The sequence below is a fragment of the Eleutherodactylus coqui genome, chromosome 1 (assembly GCF_035609145.1).
Source record: "Eleutherodactylus coqui strain aEleCoq1 chromosome 1, aEleCoq1.hap1, whole genome shotgun sequence".
In the NCBI taxonomy this organism is placed as follows: domain Eukaryota; kingdom Metazoa; phylum Chordata; class Amphibia; order Anura; family Eleutherodactylidae; genus Eleutherodactylus; species Eleutherodactylus coqui.
This window is the reverse complement of record NC_089837.1, coordinates 67,103,481-67,127,071: the sequence shown is the minus strand read 5'-3', so window position 1 is coordinate 67,127,071 and position 23,591 is coordinate 67,103,481. Positions and strand designations below refer to the sequence as shown.

General features: G+C 42.9%; 1 protein-coding gene across 1 annotated transcript; it reads left to right on the top strand.

Annotated features, from left to right (window-relative positions):
* Positions 1 to 229: 229 nt before the first annotated feature.
* LOC136620227 (probable cyclin-dependent serine/threonine-protein kinase DDB_G0292550) lies at positions 230 to 21,213 on the top strand. The gene is made up of 23 exons (XM_066594945.1): positions 230 to 584; positions 1,108 to 1,163; positions 1,556 to 1,817; positions 1,930 to 1,998; positions 2,263 to 2,334; positions 4,580 to 4,632; positions 5,068 to 5,174; positions 5,292 to 5,374; positions 7,814 to 7,882; positions 8,696 to 8,988; positions 9,072 to 9,138; positions 9,402 to 9,473; positions 11,519 to 11,581; positions 11,719 to 11,771; positions 12,205 to 12,311; positions 12,429 to 12,479; positions 17,704 to 17,822; positions 18,395 to 18,466; positions 19,030 to 19,068; positions 19,126 to 19,404; positions 19,559 to 19,627; positions 20,211 to 20,282; positions 20,819 to 21,213. The coding sequence occupies exons 1-23, from the start codon at positions 230 to 232 to the stop codon at positions 21,211 to 21,213; spliced, it is 2,877 nt and encodes a 958-aa protein (XP_066451042.1).
* Positions 21,214 to 23,591: the final 2,378 nt, after the last annotated feature.

The following is a 23,591-nucleotide window of genomic DNA, read 5'->3' as shown; positions in this document are numbered from 1 at the left end:
TCTTATGCGGTGACACCTAGAGACTTCTCATAGTGGCCATCTACACAGTATAAAACAATGTAATCTCACCCTACAGATCAATGACGCACGTTTATGTGATTGGTCATTTAAGGGTTAACTTTAAAGGGATTTTCTGTGTGCTTAAAAATTATCCTAACTGTTAAAAAGGAGAGAGAATTTTTAAAAATAACGGATATTGCCCTGTAAATCCCTCGGGATCCCAGTGCGGATGCTGCAACGGACCCTGCGGGAGATTTCTGTTGAAGACAACAGCAGTGGCAACAACACCAACAGCAACAATAGCGGCAGTATTGGAAACAACAGCGGCGGCAACAAAAGTTTCAGCCGTGAAAACAGCAGTGACAGTGGTGGCAACAATACCAACAACTGCGGCAACAACAGCATCAGCCATAGAAACATCAGTGGCGACAACAAAACTAACAGCGGCGCCAACAACAGTGTCAGCTGTGGAAACAACAGCGGCGACAACAAAACTAACAGCGGCGCCAACAACAGTGTCAGCTGTGGAAACAACATTGACAGTGCCGGCAACAACAATGTCAGCCGTGGAAACAACAGCGGTGGTAACAACACAAAAAGCGGCAACAATAGTGTCAGCCATGGAAACAAACTTTCATTTTTTCATCCCCACTTTCAAAAAACATAAACTTATTTTCGGACTACGTGAAGCTACATGGGGGCTGTTTATGCAGTTGTAATTTTCACCAGTACCATTTATTATTCAACACTGTATAAATTACTTCTCTTTTCCATAACTGTCAGCAGCGCCGCCGAATGACCCCGAGGAGAGGTATCCTTGTATGCGGAAAGCCAAAAGTAAAAGTAGGTAGTTATTTCATGGTTTGTGAAGCCGGCGCTCCCACTTCATGCAATGTCCGCTGATGCCGCTGTCACTGCAGTGGGCCAGACGATCAGCTAATGGATGGGGTTTATGAGCAGCGAATCCCTGTCCATCAAATACTGCTGGCCTATCGGAGGATAGGTCATCAGTGGAAAAACAGGACACAAAACTCTTTTTAGAAGGACCCTCTACCATAAGAAAGCAAGTCTTAAAACTAAACTGTATACCTCTCTTCTTATTTTCAGAAGTGTCGCAGGAGAACAGCTCATTAATTGGCTGCCAGAAAATCCCAACAAAGGCCGTAAGGGGTGATCTTGTGGGGTCTACACAGTATAAAACTGGGCTATAGTGACGGGCTGTGTCTTATTAGGGAACACTTCTATAGACGCATGTTAGTTAGAGAAGGGGCGCAGTTATAACAGCGCTAGAGTATATATAGAGAGATTATATAGGCTGCAGCATCTAAGTAGATAAATGGCCATGATGGGAGCCAGCTCTGATTGTGGCTATAGTCAGCAGATGTCAGCTGTAGGAGTTAGCTGGTAGCAGCCAGGTATGAAGCAAGCATGACTACCGAGCTTGTTTCATACTCGCCCTACAGATCAATGACATACGTTTATGTGATTGGTCATTTAAGGGTTAACTTTAAAGGGATTTTCTGTGTGCTTAAAAATTATCCTAACTGTGAAAAAGGAGAGAGAATTTAAAAAAATAATGGATATTGCCTGTAAATCCCCCATGATCCCAGTGCGGATGCTGCAACGGATCCTGCGGGAGATTTCTGTTGAAAACAACAGCATTTGCAACAACACCAACAGCGGCAGCAACAATAGCGGCAGCTGTGGAAACAATAGTGGCGACTATAACACTAACAGCGGCGCCAACAACAGTGTCAGCTGTGGAAACAACAGTGACAATGGTGATAACAACGTCAGCCGTGGAAACAACAGCGGTGGTAGCAACACCAAAAGCGGCAACAACAGTGTCAGCTATGGAAGCATTAATTTTCATTTTTCCATCCCCACTTTCAAAAACCATAACCTTATTTTCCAACTACTCTTTTCCAGAACTGTCAGCAGTGCTGCCGGATGACCCCAAGGAGAGGTATCCTTGGATGCGGAAAGCCAAAAGTAAAAGTAGGTAGTTATTTCATGGGTTGTGAAGCCGGCGCTCCTACTTCCTCCAATATCCGCTGATGCCGCTGTCACTGCAGTGGGCCAGACGATCAGCTGATGGATGGGGTTTATGAGCAGCGAATCCCAGTCCATCAAATACTGATGGCCTATCGGAGGATAGGTCATCAGTGGAAAAACAAGACAGGAAACCCTTTTTAGAAGAACCCTGTACCATAAGAAAGCAAGTCTTAAAACTAAACTGTATACCTCTCTTCTTATTTCCAGAAGTGTCACGGGAGATGCTGGACCTCCTAGAACAGCTCATTAATTGGCTGCCACAAAATTCCAACAAAGCCCGTAAGGGGCGACCTTGTGAGGTGACACATAGAGAATTCACAATTTTTCACCAATTGTTTATTTGTGGATATTGTCCATACCAGAAGCCCAGGATGACCAAGTTCTCCTGCCACTGCTGCAGCAAGGCTATAAGTGGCGGACACACTGTTCCACTTTTCAACGACTGTAAGTAATAAATTTATTTAGTTTAATAGTTTTTAGTTTAATTTAATAAATCTCCTTTCATATAAGTTACTTTTTCACTAATAAATATGATAAATAAAATATTAACGTTTAATTTTGTTAGTCTGTGAGACTAATATGTAGTGAAAGGGTAACTTGAAAATATATTTAGTGATTTAGGGTTAATAATGTTTTCCTTGTTCAGTTGTGGGCACGTTGTCACGATGGGGGAGGGCATCAGCTTTCCCTGCCCCCTGCTACGGTGGTGCTCACACCCATGATCTGTGTAACGGCCCGGTAGATGGACACGCGTGTCGCTTACCGGTGATGTGACAGAGACCTCCTGCCCCTCACCACTACGGTGCGCACTCCTCCATCATCCTCTGTGCAATGATCTGAGAGGTCTTACTGTGCGCCGCGTCCCGGTGACACAAGGCCTCCCTCCCCTGCTCCACTCCCGTCTCCTGCCTGAGATATGGCGTCCCTTGCATCTCCAGCTGACTACGGAACGCAAACTAAGGTAGCCTTGGAGCTAAAACACTCTTCCTCTCCCACCGTCTTACTTCCTGTTAATATTTTAGAACTTGTTATATATTCAGTGATATTGGTCTGTTAAGTCATGCTTGATAAAGTTGCTATATGGGCACCGAAACGCGTTGCAACATTGTGAAATTCTTTTGTTTACCTTTTTATCATTAAAAAACCTGCTTTCTATTAATAAGCGTCTACATTGCATCTTGATGTACAAGAAGAGGAGGGTTCTAATTCCCACATAAGAACCCCTCTCTTCTTGCTAATGAGTATTACCAATTTTTTTCCTACATTAACTGATGAGCGCTTGTTGTTTTTTCTTTAAACTATAGTTGTCTTTGTCCTGATTCCCTGCCTTGGATTTTGGAGTCTTCCTGTCCCATGGATGCATCTGGTGCAGAAGAAGTGTCCGGCTTACCAGGACTACAGGTGTGGTGGCCTCCCCTCCCCACAGGCTAGCTGTCCACGCCAGGTGAGCCCTTCTCTTTATTCTTTTTTTAGTCACTTCTTTTTGTTTCCTCACAAGACTCTATTCTTTTTTAGTAGTTTTTTTCTTTTACCCCATAGCATTGTTAATCAAACTTTATCTCTTTAACACTTTACAACAACTTTAAGCTCTCATCATAATGCAGGGCTGGGATAAATGATCCCACTATCCATGATTCTGTCTCTTCTACAATGGAGATACTACAGAGCACAGATCTGATTTTTAGGATGATAATTGCGTTTTTTTTAACATGACAACTTCTCGCCCGTTACCTGGTAATGTAACATTATTTCATGGCTGCCCTCAGACAGTATTATACAGCAGTTTTAGGGGTTTTGGTGAACTTGTGGTTCAGTTCAAATTAATTTGGACCAAAACAAATTTTTCACAAGTTGGTTCCCCACTAGTGAGCGCTGCCATAGTCCGCCTTGTATCCAACCCACACCTCAGTCACCTACATGTATCCCACAGAGATAGAAGGGGTTAATGCTATAAACATGCTGATAACCTGTGTATTTCTATGTTATTTACAGGGCTGTCAGATAAGAACACCGTGACCCCCAGAGAGAAACTGACAGTCAAAACTGGAGAGATTAGAAGAACTTTCCTCTTTATCTACATATAATGTCCACCTTATATTTCTCTGATTTCTACAATTTTCCTGTAAACTAGAGGGAGGTTAACCCCTTAATGGTGACTACAGAGTCACGATATCTCATTACATATAATCATGATAATAAACATTCCTGTTAGTTTTTTGTTCTAGTTTTCCTGTACTAAGAGATGTGCCCTACAAATCTAGGGTTAGGATTGGATCCCAGTTGTAGGTAATGTATAAAACTAATCAATGTTATTCTCCCCATTGGAACATCTGGACCGGAGGTCCATCTGAGACCGGTTATTATTCTGACCCTTCCCAGTATGAATGGTAAGTGTATAATGACGTTGTTACTATTGCTATTTATTCCTCTATAAGAAATCCATGGCAGGCCAGAGGGGATGATGGGGGGGTCTCTTCTGTCAGGGTAATTATATGATAAAATGATTAAATGTCCGGTATCTCAGTTCTCTTTGATCCTGGACACTGCGGCCAGGTGGCAGCTATCAAAGACAGCCACGTATTTAGCAGACTTGATTGTTTTTCACCATACGGTGACACTCCGCCTCCACCTCACATGTATGGTAGCTGCCAGGAAGGGGTTAATTTATCCAAAGAATAGAAAAAAACATTTACCCCATGGAAGCTACCAATGTCTATTGTGTTTCCAATGACTGAAATCGGCTGTTGATAGAACATCTCTGTTTTGCCTTTCAATTAATTTATTATGAATTTTGCATATTGCAGAAAAGTCGGCCAGCATGATAGGAAAGACATCGCCTACAATAACACCAACATACCCTGAAGGTATTTAAAGGTACGAGCTCTAACATGGAGTAGTTGGCGTCAGCGGAGTCATGTTGATGACCCTCATCCCTTTAGCGTTGGACTGACCCACAAGAGGAAACGCCCATATAAAAGGAAAATGGTTTGGCGGATTATCATCCAATTTTAGATCCAAGTTGTGGAGGAAAGAAGAAGCCTGTTAGGCCATGTCATCAGCATGGCGGTCATTTTGAATACCACCATCTTGGCTTCAACTTCAGTTTTTCTAATAGGAAGGTAAGTGTGTGGCACATCAATCTGGTAGAGACTCTCACCAGAGAAACAATGTTGTACGTCATTTCCTATATTGTTATTCATCCTCTTGTTAAAGCAGTGATTTTTATTTTGTACCAGCAATGTGAATGATGACCTTGTCCCAGCGCCGCAGGATGACCCCGAGGAAAGGTATCCTTGGATCCATGATATAATCAGTAAAAGTAAGTAGTTATTTGATTCGGTTACATATGGAGAAAGCACTACTTAACCCCTTCCTGCCACAACCCTTTCTCACTTTTTTTTTCATATTTCCATCCTCACTTTCAAAAAATCATAACTTTTTCTATTTTTCCGGCGACGGCTACATGAGGGCTGTCCTTGTGGGACAAGTTGTATTTTCAGTGGTGCCATTTAATATACAGCACTGTATAATGTATCAGAAAACTTTTAAAATCTTTTTAGTGGGATGAAATGAAAACTAGGAAATCTTATAACTTTTGGGAGGAGGCGTCGTTTTCATGGCCCTCAGCGTGCAGCAGGAATGATGTGTTGTCTGTATTTTGTGGGTCAGTATGATGACGGCGATATCAAATTTATATTTTTTGTGCTGTGAATCTTTGGTCACTTTTTATTTAATTGTTTGTAGAGACGGATTGACCAAAAAAAGCGCAATATTGGCATTGTGTGAATATATATATATAAATATAAATATATCTATAATTTTTGATGGCCTTCACCATGTGGGATAAATGTGGGTTTTTTTTGTTTTTTTTAAGTTAAATCGGACTTTTACAGATGCGGCAATACTTAGTTTTAATTAATTTAATAAAGTAGTATTTTGGTTGTGAATCTTCAAAAATTCCAGATGTTTATGCACAGCTGGTTGTGTGTATAAATTGGGCAACATTGCCATCTTATGCTATTCCTCATTTCTTATACTTCTCCACATCGCTATTTTTCAAGATGGCCGCCGCATCCCTGCGGATATGCAGCTTGAACCTACATTTATCACAATTCCCTGCTCCGTACTTTCTTCTTGTGTATGTCCTGCTAAGCACTGCCCTGCTATTGGTCAGCAATCCAGTCCTGAGAGCTGAATACAAAAAAGCCTGTTCGCAGTTGTTCTGACTCCGAACCCCCATTGACTTCTATGGGGACCAGAGATGAGCGAGCATACTGGTTAAGGCAAAATACTCGAGCGAGTATTGCCATTTTCGAGTACATGCCTGCTCGTCTCAAAAGATTCGGCGGCCGGTGTGGGTGAGCGGTGAGTTGCGGGAGTGAGCATGGGGGGGTGGGAAGGAGAGAGTGAGAGAGAGATCTCCCCCCCCCCCCCCCCCGTTCCTCCCCACTCTCCGCCGCCCCCCTGCTGGCCCCCAAATCTTTTGAGACTCGAAAAGGGCAATACTCGCTCAAGTAATTTGCCTTAGTTAGTACGCTCACTCATCTCTAATGGGGACACAGAAAGGTAAAGCATGTTCTAGCTTCTTTTTGTGCGACCAAAATTTGCGCATGTGAACAAACCCAATGAAATCAATGGGTTCTATTCTCTGTGCGTCCATGTGATGACGGCCTAACACTGACCAGTAGAGAGCTATGGCCAGCCAGGATATCCCCACTCTCATCACAGTCCACATCTGGGATATATAGCATGTTAAATTAGTCTAAAAACTAGAAGGTAGTTCCAAAAGTTACACATTTAAGCCAAAGCCTCCAGAAGAATCAAGGAACGTGAGAATGTCAGGCCATTGTACCGGGCTCTAACAGTAAGCTATAGTTAGCATACCTAAAGTAGCAGTTAGCGGGTATAGTAACATTAAACTGCATGAACTAAAATGCTGCCCTCACTTACTATATCAGTAAGGATGGTCACTCCATAAAGCCCTTAGAATGAGGATTCAGTAAAGTGGTGCAGATGGGGCAAATGTGGATTACCCCACAGGGAAGTATTCAGGGGACATTTAGCCGCCTCCTCGGGACAGAATGCCACACTTTAAGGCTCACCATCATAGGGGTGGCAAAACAATCCCCATGGAAATACGGCCCCTCAGTACCAGCCCTCTGATCCAAGCCCACTGCTTGATTGTAATTAGATGACGACAACAAGAGTGTCAGCTGTGGAAACAACAGCAGCGACAAAAACAGCGGCAGCAACAACAGTGTCAGCTGTGGAAACAACAGTGGCGACAACAACAGTGTCAGCTGTGGAAACAACAGTGGCGACAACAACAGCGGCAGCAACAACAGTGTCAGCTGTGGAAACAACAGTGGCGACAACAACAGCGGCAGCAACAACAGTGTCAGCTGTGGAAACAACAGTGGCGACAACAACAGCGGCAGCAACAACAGTATCAGCTGTGGAAACAACAGTGGCGACAACAACAGCGGCAGCAACAACAGTATCAGCTGTGGAAACAACAGGGACAGTGGTTGCAACAACAACGTCAGCCGTGGAAACAACAGCGGTGGTAACAACACAAAAAGCGGCAACAATAGTGTCAGCCATGGAAACATAAACTTTCATTTTTCCATCCCCACTTTCAAAAACCATAACCTTATTTTCTGACTACGTGAAGCTACATGGGGGCTGTTTTTGCAGTTGTATTTTTCACCAGTACCATTTAATATTCAACACTGTATAAATTACCTCTCTTTTCCAGAACTGTCAGCAGCGCCGCCGGATGACCCCGGGGAGAGGTATCCTTGGATGCGGAAAGCCAAAAGTAAAAGTAGGTAGTTATTTCATGGGTTGTAAAGCCGGCGCTCCCACTTCAACCAATGTCCGCTGATGCCGCTGTCACTGCAGTGGGCCAGACGATTAGCTAATGGATGGGGTTTATGAGCAGCGAATACCTGTCCATCAAATACTGATGGCCTATTGGAGGATAGGTCATCAGTGGAAAAACAGGACAGGAAACTCTTTTTAGAAGGACCCTCTACCATAAGAAAGCAAGTCTTAAAACTAAACTGTCTACCTCTCTTCTTATTTCCATAGGTGTCGCGGGAGATGCTGGACCTCCTAGAACAGCTCATTAATTGGCTGACAGAAAATCCCAACCAAGGGCATAAGGGGTAATCTTGTGAGGGAACACATAGAGAATTCTCATAGCAACCATCTACACAGTATAAAACTGGGCAGTAGTGACGGGCTGTGTCTTATAGGGGAACACTTCTATAGACGCATGTTAGTTAGAGAAGGGAAGCAGTTATACCAGCGCTAGAGCTTATATAGAGAGATTATCTTTACTGCAGCATCTAAGTAGATAAATGGCCATGATGGGAGCCAGCTCTGATTGTGGCTATAGTCAGCAGATGTCAGCTATAGAAATTAGCTGGTAGCAGCCAGGTATAAAGCAAGCATGACTACCGAGCTTGTTCCATACTCGCCCTACAGCTCAATGACATAAGTTTATGTGATTGGTAATTTAAGGGTTAACTTTAAAGGGATTTTCTGTGTGCTTAAAAATTATCTTAACTGTGAAAAAGGAGAGAGAATTTTAAAAAATAACGGATATTGCCCAGTAAATCCCCCGCGATCCCAGTGCGGATGCTGCGGCAGATCCTGCGGGAGATTTCTGTTGAAAACAACAGTAGTGGCAACAACACCAACAGCGGCAGCAACAGTAGCGGCAGCTGTGGAAACAATAGTGGCGGCAACAACACTAACAGTGGCGCCAACAACAGTGTCAGCCGTGGAAACAACAGTGGTGACAAGAACATCAACAGCGGCGGCAACAACAGTGTCAGCTGTGGAAACAACAGTGACAATAGTGGTAACAACGTCAGCCGAGGAAACAACAGCGGTGGTAGCAACACCAAAAGCAGCAACAACAGTGTCAGCTATGGAAGCATAAACTTTCATTTTTCCATCCCCACTTTCAAAAACCATAACTTTATTTTCCAACTACTCTTTTCCAGAACTGTCAGCAGTGCTGCCGGATGACCCGAGGAGAGGTATCCTTGGATGTGGAAAGCCACAATAAAAGTAGGTAGTTATTTCATGGGTTGTGAATCTGGCGCTCCCACTTCCTCCAATGTCCGCTGATGCCACTGTCACTGCAGTGGGCCAGACGATCAGCTGATGGATGGGGTTTCTGACCAGCGGCCCCCTGTCCATCAAATACTGATGGCCTATCGGAGGATAGGTCATTAGTGGAAAAACAGGACAGGAAACTCTTTTTAGAAGGACCTTCTAGCATAAGAAAGCAAGTCTTAAAACTAATCTTATACCTCTCTTCTTATTTCCAGAAGTGTCACGGGAGATGCTGGACCTCCTAGAACAGCTCATTAATTGGCTGCCACAAAATCCCAACAAAGCCCGTAAGGGGTGATCTTGTGAGGTGACACATAGGGAATTCACACTTTTTCACCAATTGTTTATTTGTGGATATTGTTCATACTAGAAGCCCAGGATGACCAAGTTCTCCTGCCACTGCTGCAGGAAGGCTATAAGTGGCGGACACACTGTTCCACTTTTCAACGACTGTAAGTAATAAATTTATTTAGTTTAATAGTTTTTAGTTTAATTTAATAAATCTCCTTTCATATAAGTTACTTTTTCACTAATAAATATGATAAATAAAATATTAACGTTTAATTTTGTTAGTCTGTGAGACTAATATGTAGTGAAAGGGTAACTTGAAAATATATTTAGTGATTTAGGGTTAATAATGTTTTCCTTGTTCAGTTGTGGGCACGTTGTCACGATGGGGGAGGGCATCAGCTTTCCCTGCCCCCTGCTACGGTGGTGCTCACACCCATGATCTGTGTAACGGCCCGGTAGATGGACACGCGTGTCGCTTACCGGTGATGTGACAGAGACCTCCTGCCTCTCGCCACTACGGTGCGCACTCCTCCATCATCCTCTGTGCAATGATCTGAGAGGTCTTACTGTGCGCCGCGTCCCGGTGACACAAGGCCTCCCTCCCCTGCTCCACTCCCATCTCCTGCCTGAGATATGGCGTCCCTTGCATCTCCAGCTGACTACGGAACGCAAACTAAGGTAGCCTTGGAGCTAAAACGCTCTTCCTCTCCCACCGTCTTACTTCCTGTTAATATTTTAGAACTTGTTATATATTCAGTGATATTGGTCTGTTAAGTCATGCTTGATAAAGTTGCAATATGGGCACCGAAACGCGTTGCAACATTGTGAAGTTCTTTTGTTTACCTTTTTATCATTAAAAAACCTGCTTTCTATTAATAAGCGTCTACATTGCATCTTGATGTACAAGAAGAGGAGGGTTCTAATTCCCACATAAGAACCCCTCTCTTCTCGCTAATGAGTATTACCAATTTTTTTCCTACATTAACTGATGAGCGCTTGTTGTTTTTTCTTTAAACTATAGTTGTCTTTGTCCTGATTCCCTGCCTTGGATTTTGGAGTCTTCCTGTCCCATGGATGCATCTGGTGCAGAAGAAGTGTCCGGCTTACCAGGACTACAGGTGTGGTGGCCTCCCCTCCCCACAGGCTAGCTGTCCACGCCAGTTGAGCCCTTCTCTTTATTCTTTTTTTAGTCACTTCTTTTTGTTTCCTCACAAGACTCTATTCTTTTTTAGTAGTTTTTTTCTCTTACCCCATATCATTGTTATTCAAACTTTATCTCTTTAACACTTTACAACAACTTTAAGCTCTCATCATAATGCAGGGCTGGGATAAATGATCCCACTATCCATGATTCTGTCTCTTCTACAATGGAGATACTACAGAGCACAGATCTGATTTTTAGGATGATAATTGCGTTTTTTTTAACATGACAACTTCTTGCCCGTTACCTGGTAATGTAACATTATTTCATCTCTGCCCTCAGACAGTGTTATACAGCAGTTTTAGGGGTTTTGGTGAACTTGTGGTTCAGTTCAAATTAATTTGGACCAAAACAAATTTTTCACAAGTTGGTTCCCCACTAGTGAGCGCTGCCATAGTCCGCCTTGTATCCAACCCACACCTCAGTCACCTACATGTATCCCACGGAGATATAAGGGGTTAATGCTATTAGCATGCTGATAACCTGTGTATTTCTATGTTATTTACAGGGCTGTCAGATAAGAACACCGTGACCCCCGGAGAGAAACTGACAGTCAAAACTGGAGAGATTAGAAGAACTTTCCTCTTTATCTACATATAATGTCCACCTTATATTTCTCTGATTTCTACAATTTTCCTGTAAACTAGAGGGAAGTTAACCCCTTAATGGTGACTACAGAGTCACGATATCTCATTACATATAATCATGATAATAAACATTCCTGTTAGTTTTTTGTTCTAGTTTTCCTGTACTAAGAGATGTGCCCTACAAATCTAGGGTTAGGATTGGATCCCAGTTGTAGGTAATGTATAAAACTAATCAATGTTATTCTCCCCATAGGAACATCTGGACCGGAGGTCCATCTGAGACCGGTTATTATTCTGACCCTTCCCAGTATGAATGGTAAGTGTATAATGACGTTGTTACTATTGCTATTTATTCCTCTATAAGAAATCCATGGCAGGCCAGAGGGGATGATGGGGGGGTCTCTTCTGACAGGGTAATTATATGATAAAATGATTAAATGTCCGGTATCTCAGTTCTCTTTGATCCTGGACACTGCGGCCAGGTGGCAGCTATCAAAAACAGCCACGTATTTAGCAGACTCGATTGTTTTTCACCATACGGTGACACACCGCCTCCACCTCACATGTATGGTGGCTGCCAGAAGGGGTTAATTTATCCAAAGAATAGAAAAAAAAATTACCCCATGGAAGCTACCAATGTCTATTGTGTTTCTGCTGACTGAAATCTGCTGTTGATAGAAAATCTCTGTTTTGCCTTTCAATTAAATTATTATGAATTTTGCATATTGCAGAAAAGTCGGCCAGCATGATAGGAAAAACATCGCCTACAATAACACTAACATACCCTGAAGGTATTTAAAGGTATGAACTCTAACATGGAGTAGTTGGCGTCAGCAGAGTCATGTTGATGACCCTCATCCCTTTAGCATTGGACTGACCCACAAGAGGAAACGCCCATATAAAAGGAAAATGGTTTGGCGGATTATCATTCAATTTTAGATACAAGTTGTGGAGGAAAGAAGAAGCCTGTTAGGCCATGTCATCAGCATGACGGCCATTTTGAATACCACCATCTTGGCTTCAACTTCAGTTTTTCTAATAGGAAGGTAAGTGTGTGGCACATCAATCTGGTAGAGACTCTCACCAGAGAAACAATGTTGTGCGTCATTTACTATAAGGTTATTCATTCTCTTGTTAATGCAGTGATTTTTATTTTGTGCCAGCAATGTGAATGATGACATTGTCCCAGCGCCCCAGGATGACCCCGAGGAAAGGTATCCTTGGATCCATGATATAATCAGTAAACGTAAGTAGTTATTTGATTGGGTTACATATGGAGAAAACACTAGTTAACCCCTTCCTGCCACAACCCTTTCTCACTTTTGTTTTCATATTTCCATCCTTACTTTCAAAAAATCATAACTTTTTCTATTTTTCCGGCGACGGCTACATGCGGGCTGTCTTTGTGGGACAAGTTGTATTTTCAGTGGTGCCATTTAATATACAGTATTGTATAATGTATCAGAAAACTTTTAAAATCTTTTTAGTGGGATGAAATGAAAACTAGGAAATCTTATAACTTTTGGGAGGAGGGGTCGTTTTTATGGCCCTCAGCATGCAACAGGAATGATGTGTTGTCTGTATTTTGTGGGTCAGTATGATGACGGCGATATCAAATTTCTATTTTTTGTGCTGTGAATTTTTGGTCACTTTTTATTTAATTGTTTGTAGAGATGGATTGACCAAAAAAAGCGCAATATTGGCATTGTGTGAATATATATATATATATATATATATATATATATATATAAATATAAATATATCTATAATTTTTGATGGCCTTTACGATGTGGGATAAATGTGTTTTTTTTTTAAGTTAAATCGGACTTTTACAGATGCGGCAATACTTAGTTTTAATTAATTTAATTTTGATACATCAACAGGTAAAAGTAAACTTTTACTATTTTTTTTATTTGCTATTGATTACGTTTAATAAAGTTTTTTTTTTTAAAGTAGTATTTTGGTTGTGACTCTTCAAAAATTCCAGATGTTTATGCACAGCTGGTTGTGTGTATAAATTGGGCAACATTGCCATCTTATGCTATTCCTCATTTTTGATACTTCTCCACATCGCTATTTTTCAAGATGGCCGCCGCATCCCTGCGGATATGCAGCTTGAACCTACATTTATCACAATTCCCTGCACCGTACTTTCTTCTTGTGTATGTCCTGCTAAGCACTGCCCTGCTATTGGTCAGCAATCCAGTCCTGAGAGCTGAATACAAAAAAGCCTGTTCGCAGTTGTTCTTACTCCGAACCCCCATTGACTTCTATGGGGACTAGAGATGAGCGAGCATACTGGTTAAGGCAAAATACTCGAGCGAGTATTGCCATTTTCGAGTACATGCCTGCTCGTCTCAAAAGATTCGGCGGCCGGTGTGGGTGAGCGGTGAGTTGCGGGAGTGAGCATGGGGGGGTGGGAAGGAGAGAGTGAGAGAGAGATCTCCCCCCCGTTCCTCCCCGCTCTCCCCCGCCCCCCTGCTGGCCCCCAAATCTTTTGAGACTCGAAAAGGGCAATACTCGCTCAAGTAATTTGCCTTAGTTAGTACGCTCACTCATCTCTAATGGGGACACAGAAAGGTAAAGCATGTTCTAGCTTCTTTTTGTGCGACCAAAATACGCACACCAAAATATGCGCATGTGAACAAACCCAATGAAATCAATGGGTTCTATTCTCTGTGCGTCCATGTGATGACAACCTAACACTGACCAGTAGAGAGCTATGGCCAGCCAGGATATCCCCACTCTCATCACCGTCCACATGTAGGATATCTAGCGTGTTAAATGAGTCTAAAAACTAGAATGTAGTTCCAAAAGTTACACATTTAAGCCAAAGCCTCCAGAAGAATCAAGGAATGTGAGATTGTCAGGCCATTGTATCGGGCTCTAACAGCAAGCCGTAGTTGGCATACCTAAAGTAGCAGTTAGCGGGTATAGTAACATTAAACTGCATGAACTAAAAAGCTGCCCTCACTTACTATATCAGTAAGGATGGTCACTCCATAAAGCCCTCAGAATGAGGATTCAGTAAAGTGGTGCAGATGGGGCAAATGTGGATTACCCCACAGGGAAGTATTCAGAGGACATTTAGCCGCCTCCTCGGGACAGAATGCCACACTTTAAGGCTCAGCATCATAGGGGTGGCAAAACAATCCCCATGGAAATACGGCCCCTCAGTACCAGCCCTCTGATCCAAGCCCACTGCTTGATTGTAATTAGATGAGGACAACCACCAGCCTGAATAAACCAATTGGCTAGCTAAAGAAGGGCACCCCCGCCCACCCACCAATCAATCGGAAGGCAAAAGGCTTCTAATTTAAAGCTTGGAAGGCAGCCTCTACATAACATGCTGCGTACTAGTACTATTAGGTGGAGAGTATCAGAAACTTTGGGGGAAACTAGGGCAATTTTGGGGAGTTATAGCTGACATACACAAATTTAGGCAATAGTTTAATTTTCAATAAATTTATGCAGCCTACTAAGGTAAAGAGGAGGAAGTCCCAGTGGTCGCCACCTCCTGGGCCCAGCCAAAAACTGTACGTCCTATAGCGGGAAGGGGTTATATTCCTGCACCCATGTAACATGGCTAAGCGAGCACAGATTGTACGATAATATGTGTAAAAACTAACGCAAAAGCGTGTCGTTAATGATGTAACTGCGTGGCACTTGACAAGCATCTTTTCACATACTAAAGTGTGAGGTGACACTTATAAGAGATGCACCCTCTAAATCTCGGGTTGGGATTGCAGCCCAAATGTAGATGATATATGAAGCTAATGAATGCCATGTTCTCCCCATAGGAACATCTGGACCGGTGGTCAGAATTAGGACCGCTATTATTCTGACTATTCCCGCTACAATGGAGATACTACGGAGCACAGCTCTTATGGTTTAGACTGTATTTGTGGCTTTTTTCAACATCATGACTTCTTGTCCGTTATCTGGTAAGTTACATTATTTGATGGCTGCCTTTAGATAGTATTATACAGCAGTTTTAGGGGGTTTGGTGAATTTGTGGTTCAGTTCAAATTATTTGGACCAAACTGATTTTTCACAAGTTGTCACCCCACTACTGAGCGCCGCCGCAGTCCGCGCCATTTACAGGAGATTATTTAGTTAGAATCTTCTAGTCTTCCTGTAATAGGAGATACGCCCTATAAATCTCGGGTTATGATTAGAGCCCAAATGTAGATGATATGAAGCTAAAGAATGCGTTGTTCTCCCCATAGGAACATCTGGACTGGAGATCAGAATTAGGACTATTATTATCCTGACTATTCCTGCTACAATGGAGATACTACGGAGCACAGCGTCTATTTTCTTGATTCTTTTTTTTTGGACACGGCAGCTTCTCGCCTGTTACCTGGTAATGTTACATTATTTTATCACTACTCTTAGACAGTGTTATACAGCAGTTTTAGGGGTTTTGGTGAACTTGTGGTTCAGTTCAAATTAATTTGCACCAAACTGATTTTTCACAAGTTGTCTCCCCACTAGTGAGCGCCGCCGCAGTCCGCGCCATTTACAGGATATTAGTTAGAATTCGCTAGTCTTCCTGTAATAGGAGATACGCCCTATAAATCTCGGGTTGGGATTGGAGCCCAAAAGTAGATGATGTATGAAACTAATGAATGCCTTGTTCTCCTCATAGGGACATCTAGACCGGAGGTCAGAATTAGGACCGTTATTTTTTAGACTATTCCTAGTATAAACGGTAAGTGTATAATGATGTCACTACTATAACTAGAAAAAATGTAGAACTGGCAGCATATGGGGATGTAGTAGAAAAGAGTAATTTATTCTCCCATCACAACAGACAGCGAAGGTTCGGCCTGACAGCCTTCCTCATGCTTGTCTGTTGTGATGGGAGAATAAATTACTACTTTTATACTGCATCCCCATATGCTGCCAGTTCTACAATTTTTCTATATGGACTTTCTATGGAGTGTGCAGTTTGAAACACCTTGACTAGCTATTGCATACAATGGCCTGACCCAGTGTGGGAAGTTTAGTGCTGCTGGTGCAAAACCTGTTTTATGTACTTTGGCCATTACTATTACTATTTATTCCTGTAGTTTATGTCATTACTTATAACTGTAGGAAACTGTTCCCCAATTTATAAAAGATACAGACAACCTCAATATATTGACATAATGGGGGTATTAGGGTTGTCCAGGGCTAGAAAAACATGGTGTTTTTTTCCCCAAAAAACAACGCCACCATTCTTTGTGTGCTGTTTTTGGAATTGCAGTTCATCTTCCATTCACTTCAACAGAAGGTTATTAAGCTAATTTTGATTTAGATTTTTTTTTTTCAATTCAAGTCCTAATTGGGGACTTGAATTAGTGATCGTTTGATTGCATGTAGAATATACTGCAATACTTAGGTTACATGGCCTAGCGGGTTCCTCACTTCCTCTACAGTTTGTGTCTAACGTTGGATCATCATCCGCTAAACCATTTTCATTTTCTCTGGGTGTTTCCTTGCTTTGAGACACCTTCTATATATTGGTTTGCTCCGTGCTTTGTGATTGAAGTCAGTATGTTCTTGTTTCTTACAGGAGATATCGCTGCATAAGACCTGGTGTCCACCACCCGACTACATATCCTGAAGGTAATATAGCATGTCTGTCCATAGAGGATATAGACTTATTTAACAGGATGCAGACATAAGAGACTGTAAGGGGAGATGTGGGAATCTACCCATGTATATAACTGTATGTGACTTACTGACATAGATGGATTTGTGTACTAGGAAAGCGTGAGGACGTCTATGGGTTAGGGATCATTCACATGGGCATATATGTATTTCAGTTACGTAAATATGCAGCGTATTTATGTGACTGAAATGTGCATACTTTCTGCTTATTGTGCACAAAAAAACCCCTGAGAGTTGAACTGTGAGTCTGGTTAAAGTGACTTACAGCTGGTTCCACTTAAACTGGTAGCAGCCAGGTATGAAGGAAGCATGGCTACCGAGCTTGTTCCATACTCACCCTACAGTCGTGCACGTTTATGTGACTGGTCATTAAAGGGTTAACTTTAAAGGGATTTTCTGTATGCTTAAAAATTATTCTAACAGTGAAAAAGGAGAGAGAATTTAAAAAAAAACACACATATTGTCCTGTAAATCCCCGCGATCCCAGTGCGGATGCTGCAGCGGATCCTGTGGGAGAGTTTTGCTTTGATTTCTGTTTGCACTTCTAAAGAATATATCATTCTTGCTTTTCTCAGGTCATAACAGAATAACCATCTGGAAACCGTACTGTGAAGGTAAGGTCTTCTCCCATCTAATAAATCCTGCATATTATGTGTATTATATCTACACAGTATCCACACAGATCACCTATAGATTATACACATATACTGACTGACTAAGAACCCCCACAGATAAAACATGTCTTAAAGGTAAACTGTATAAATGACTGCTCCTTTCCAGAACTGTCAGCAATACCGACAACAGCCGCAATAACAGCATCAGCCATGGAAACAACAGTGGCGACAACAAAACTAACAGCGGCGCCAACAACAGAGTCAGCCGTGGAAACAACAGTGGTGGTAACAACACCAAAAGCGGCAACAGCATTGTCAGCCATGGAAACATAAACTTTTATTTTTTCATCCCCATTTTCAAAAACCATAACCCTATTGTTTTATTTTTCACCAGTACCATTTAACATTCAACACTGTATAAATGACTTCTCTTTTCCAGAACTGTCAGCAGCGCTGCTGGATGACCCGAGGAGAGGTATCCTTGGATGCAGAAAGCCAGGAGTAAAAGTAAGTAGTTATTTCATGGGTTGTGAATCCGGTGCCCCCACTTCCTCCAATGTCCGCTGATGCTGCTGTCACTGCAGTGGGCCAGACGATCAGCTGATGGATGGGGTTTCTGAGCAGCGGAACCCTGTCCATCAACTAATGATGGCCTATCGGAGGATAGGTCATCAGTGGAAAAACAGGACAGGAAACTCTTTTTAGAAGGACCCTCTACCATAAGAATCCCAACAAAGGCCGTAAGGGGTGATCTTATGGGGTGATAAAGATAATTCTTATAGCGGCCATCTAGAGACCCTCCTCCATAAGAAAGCATGTTTTAAAACTAATCTGTATAAATCTCTTCTTATTTCCAGAGCTGTCACAGGAGATGCTGGACTTCCTGGAACAACACCCTAATTGGCTGCCAGAAAATCCCAACAAAGGCCGTAAGTAGTGATTTTATGGGGTGACACACAGATAATTCTCATAGCGGCCATCTACATAGTATAAACTGGGCAGTAGTGACGGGCTGTGTCTTATAGGGGAACTCTTCTATAGACACATGTTAGTTAGAGAAGGAACGCAGTTATACCAGCGCTAGAGTATATATAGAGAGATTATATAGGCTGCAGCATCTAAGTAGATAAATGGCCATGATAGGAGCCAGCACTGATTGTGGCTATAGTCAGCAGATGTCAGCTGTAGGAATTAGCTAGTAGCAGCTAAGTATGAAGCAAGCATGGATACCAAGCTTGTTCCATACTCACCCTACAGATCATTGATGTACGTTTATGTGATTGGTCACTAAAGAACTAACTTTAAAGGGATTTTCTTTGTGCTTAAAAATTATCCTAACTGTGAAAAAGGAGAGAGAATTTTTAAAAATGACAGATATTGCCCTGTAAATCCCCGCGATCCCAGTGCGGATGCTGCAACGGATCCTGCGGAAGAGTTTTGCTTTGATTTCTATTTGCACTTCTAAAGAATATATCATTCTTGTTTTTCTCAGGTCGTAACATGAAAACCATCCGAAAACCATACTGTAAAGGTAAAGCCTTCTCCCATCTATTAGTTCCTGTACATTATGTGTATCATCTTTACACAGTATCCACACAGATCACCTATAGATTATACAGTTTTGCTTTGATTTCTGTTGAAAACTACAGCGTCAGCAGTAGAAACAACAGTGGTGATAACAAAACTAACAGCCGCGGATACAACAGCGTCAGCCGTGGAAACAACAGTGGTGACAACAAAACCAACAGCGACGGCTACAACAGTGACAGCTGTGCAAACAACACTAACAGTGGCAGCAACAACGTCAGCCGTGGAAACAACAGCGGTGGTAACAACACAAAAAGCGGCAACAACCGTGTCAGCCATGGTAGCATAAACTTTCATTTTTCCATCCCTACTTTCAAAAAACATAGCCTTATTTTTCCGACTACATGAAGCTACATGGGGGCTGTTTTTGCAGTTGTATTTTTCAACAGTACCATTTAACACTCAACACTGTATAAATGACTTCTCCTTTCCAGAACTGTCAGCAGCACCGCCGGATGACCCCGAGGAGAAGTATCCTTGGATGCGGAAAGCCAAAAGTAAAAGTAAGTAGTTATTTCATGGGTTGTGAATCTGGCGCTCCTACTTCATGCAATGTCCGCTGATGCCGCTGTCACTGCAGTGGGCCAGACGATCAGCTGATGAATGGGGTTTCTGAGCAGCGGACCCCTGTCCATCAAATACATTTATGTGATTGGTCATTTAAGGGTTAATTTAAAGGGATTTTCTTTGTGATTAAAAATTATCCTAACATTATTTAACATTCAACACTGTATAAATGACTTCTCCTTTCCACATCTGTCAGCAGCACTGCCGGATGACCCGAGGAGAGGTATCCTTGGATGTGGAAAGCCAGGAGTAAAAGTAGGTAGTTATTTCATGGGTTGTGAAGCCGGCGCTCCCACTTCATGCAATGTCTGCTGATGCCGCTGTCACTGCAGTGGGCCAGATGATCAGCTGATGGATGGGGTTTCTGAGCAGCAGACCCCTGTCCATCAAATACTGATGGCCTATCGGAGGATAGGTCATCAGAGGAAAAACAGGACAGGAAACTCTTTTTAGAAAGACCCTCTACCATAAGAAAGCAAGTCTTAAAACTAAGCTGTATACATCTCTTCTTATTTTCAGAAGTGTCGCAGGAGATGCTGGACCTCCTAGAACAACTCATTAATTGGCTGTCACAAAATCCCAACAAAGGCCGTAAGGGGATCTTATGGGGTGACACCTAGAGAATTCTCATAGCAACCATCTACACAGTAGTGACGGGCTATGTCTTATTAGTGAATACTTCTATAGACGCATGTTAGTTAGAGAAGGGACGCAGTTATACCAGCGCTAGAGCTTATATAGAGAGATTATATAGGCTGCGGCATCTAAGTAGATAAATGGCCATGATAGGAGCCAGCACTGATTGTGGCTATAGTCAGCAGATGTCAGCCATAGGAATTAGCTAGTAGCAGCCAAGTATGAAGCAAGCATGACTACCAAGCTTGTTCCATACTCACCCTACAGATCATTGATGCACGTTTATGTGATTGGTCACTAAAGAATTAACTTTAAAGGAATTTTCTTTGTGCTTAAAAATTATCCTAACTGTGAAAAAGGAGAGAGAATTTTTAAAAATTACAGATATCGCCCTGTAAATCCCCCGCGATCCCAGTGCGGATGCTGGGGAAGAGTTTTGCTTTGATTTCTGTTTGCACTTCTAAAGAATATATCATTCTTGTTTGTCTCAGGTCGCAGCAGAATGAACATCAGGAAGCCGTTCCTTGAAGGCAGCAACAACAACAGTGACAGCTGTGGAAACAACAGTGACATTGGCAGAAATAACAGTGTCAGCCGTGGAAACAACAGCGGTGGCAACAACAGTGTCAGCTGTGGAAACAACAGCAGCGGCAACAACACCAACGTCAAAAATGGTGTCAGCCATAGAAAGAACAGCAGCGGCAACAACAGTGTCAGCCGTGAAAACGACAGCGGCGGCACAAAACCGACAGCGGCGGCAACAACAGCGTCAGCCGTGGAAATAGCAGCGGCGGCAAAAACAGTGTCAGCTGTGGAAACAACAGCGTCATCCGTAGAAAGAACAGCGGCGGCAACAACGCCAACAGCGGTGGCAAAAACAGTGTAAGCCGTGGAAACAACAGCGGTGACAACAACAGTGTCAGCCGTGGAAACAACAGCGGTGGCAACAATACCAACAGCGGCAACAACAGTGTGACCCCAGTAAAGGGCCTTAAACCTCAACATGCATGTTTACTTTTAAAGCTGGGGCTTGACTGAGTTGCCGGGCTCCTACTCTAACCAGTAGGAATGGAGAAACCTCAGATCTTGGCAGTTTAACCCCTTACATGCCACAATCAAAAGCAACTGCAGCATGTAAGCAGATGAAAGGTGGAGGGGGCTCCTTCTGTCACCAATCGACACCATGGAATGGGATTGCAAGATACCGATGTGTTCCCATGGCAGCCGGAAGATTGACAAAGGCCTCCACGTTTACCGTGTAACTCGGCGTATTAAACCCTGCCTCCAGTAATACACTGCTGTCATAGTAGAATGCATCACATAAGCTTGGTGAATGCCAAAAAAACCCTAATAAAAAGCAATCTAAGGCACATGTACTTCAAAATAGTACCAATAAAAACTACAAATCTTCCAGCAAAATACAAGATCTCATATAGCTCGATTCCTGGAAAAATAAAGAGGTCAAGGGTCTTAGCGATGCAGAATCAATTATCTTTAAAAAACGTGTTTTTATTGTGCAAAAGTAGGAAAAAATTTAAAAAAAATTGTACAAACAAAAGAAAGCTATCATGTTATTTTTACCGAATGGTGAATGCTGTAAAACAAGTGGTGGGTTTTCTGGACATAGATTACATTATATGTACCCCCAGAGTTCTGCCATTAAAAATACACCTCATCCCAAAAACCAAGCCCTCATACGGCTCAGTCAACGAGTCATGGCTCTTACAATGCAATGGTGAAAATCGCTGGGTCCTTAAGACTTTTACAACTGCATACTAAAACCAAGGAAGAAAGATTCCAACTGGGGAACCAGAGATAAAGAGGGGAGGGGGCGAATATACAATAAGTCCACTCAGCAGGACCAACAAGACAGGAAGAACAGAACTCCATAGAGCCGGGCGTCCTACACCCCTGAGGAGAGGGAGAGAATTACGCAGCCATCGCTACTGCAGCTGAGGGGCAAGTTACCCAAATCCCTAGGTTTTATTAAATTTGTCTAGGCAGACCCATCCAGATCTATGCAGCTCCGGCCCCTTAGGATGCTTCCAATTGAGTAAAATTACTTTTTTGGCCTAAAAAAAAAGCTTATATAAGGTGCGGGTCGCCATAATCAACAAGATATCATCCACAAGCCCGAAAAGACAAACCTTGGGATGCATGATCCACGGTGGCCCTAAGGCCTCATGTCCACGGGGAAAATCAGGCCCGCTACGGATTCTCCATGGAGAATCCATAGCGGGTCCCTCCTGCCCCGCGGACATGAGCGCTGAAAATAAGAATAAACTTACCCGCAGCGGACCGGGCAGGTCTTCTCTTCTTCACGTCCGGATCTTCTTTCTTCGGCCGGCGGATGTGCTCGGCACGCCGGCAGCGCGCCGCGCGCATGCGCCGGGCACATCCGCAAGGCCGAAGAAAGAAGATCCGGCTGTGAAGAAGAGAAGACCTGCCCGGTCCGCTGTGGGTAAGTTATTCTTATTTTAGATCTCCCGCGGATCCGGACGGCTTCCATAGGCTTCAATAGAAGCCTGCTGGAGCCATCTCCTGGGAGACCCGCATGAAAGTGGAGCATGTCCATTTTTTTTCATGCTCCATATTTTTTTTTATTCCCTTTTATTGACCATCCGCGGGTATTTATCTACCCGCGGGCGGTCAATGCATCCCTATGCATCCCGTCAGTAGTCCTACTAGTTGTTATACTCCCAGAACACGGGCTGCATTAGTTACACATCATGAACAAGTTGCTGAAGCGGACAGACCCGGAGTATGTAATCTAGACGGGAGATAGTAATTCTAGGTATAAAATTAATCTTATCGTTAAGGCCGGCTTCACATGGGCGTATGCACAATTGCGCACGCCTTAGGGCAACTTTTTTGCGCTATGAAGAAAGCTTTTTTCCCGCGCATGTTGGCACATTTTACACACACTGGTTGAAATAGGTGATTCAGCTAATGAGTTCCAGATGGTTCTTATTCCAGCGGAATTACGCAATGTTTCATGCATCTCCCTGCATGTTGCACGCACACTTGCGCAACCCCCATTGACTTCTATGGGGACCTTTGGTGCACAAATACACAGTATGATAGAGCATGTTCTATCTTTTTTTGTGTAACCGAAATGTGCACGCTAAAACTTGTGCATGTGAACAAACCCAATGAAATCAAAGGGTTCTATTCTCTGTGCATTGCGCATACAAAGATGTCTATGTGACAACGGCCTAACACTGACCAGTAGAGGGCGAGGGCCAGCCAAGATATCCCCGCTCT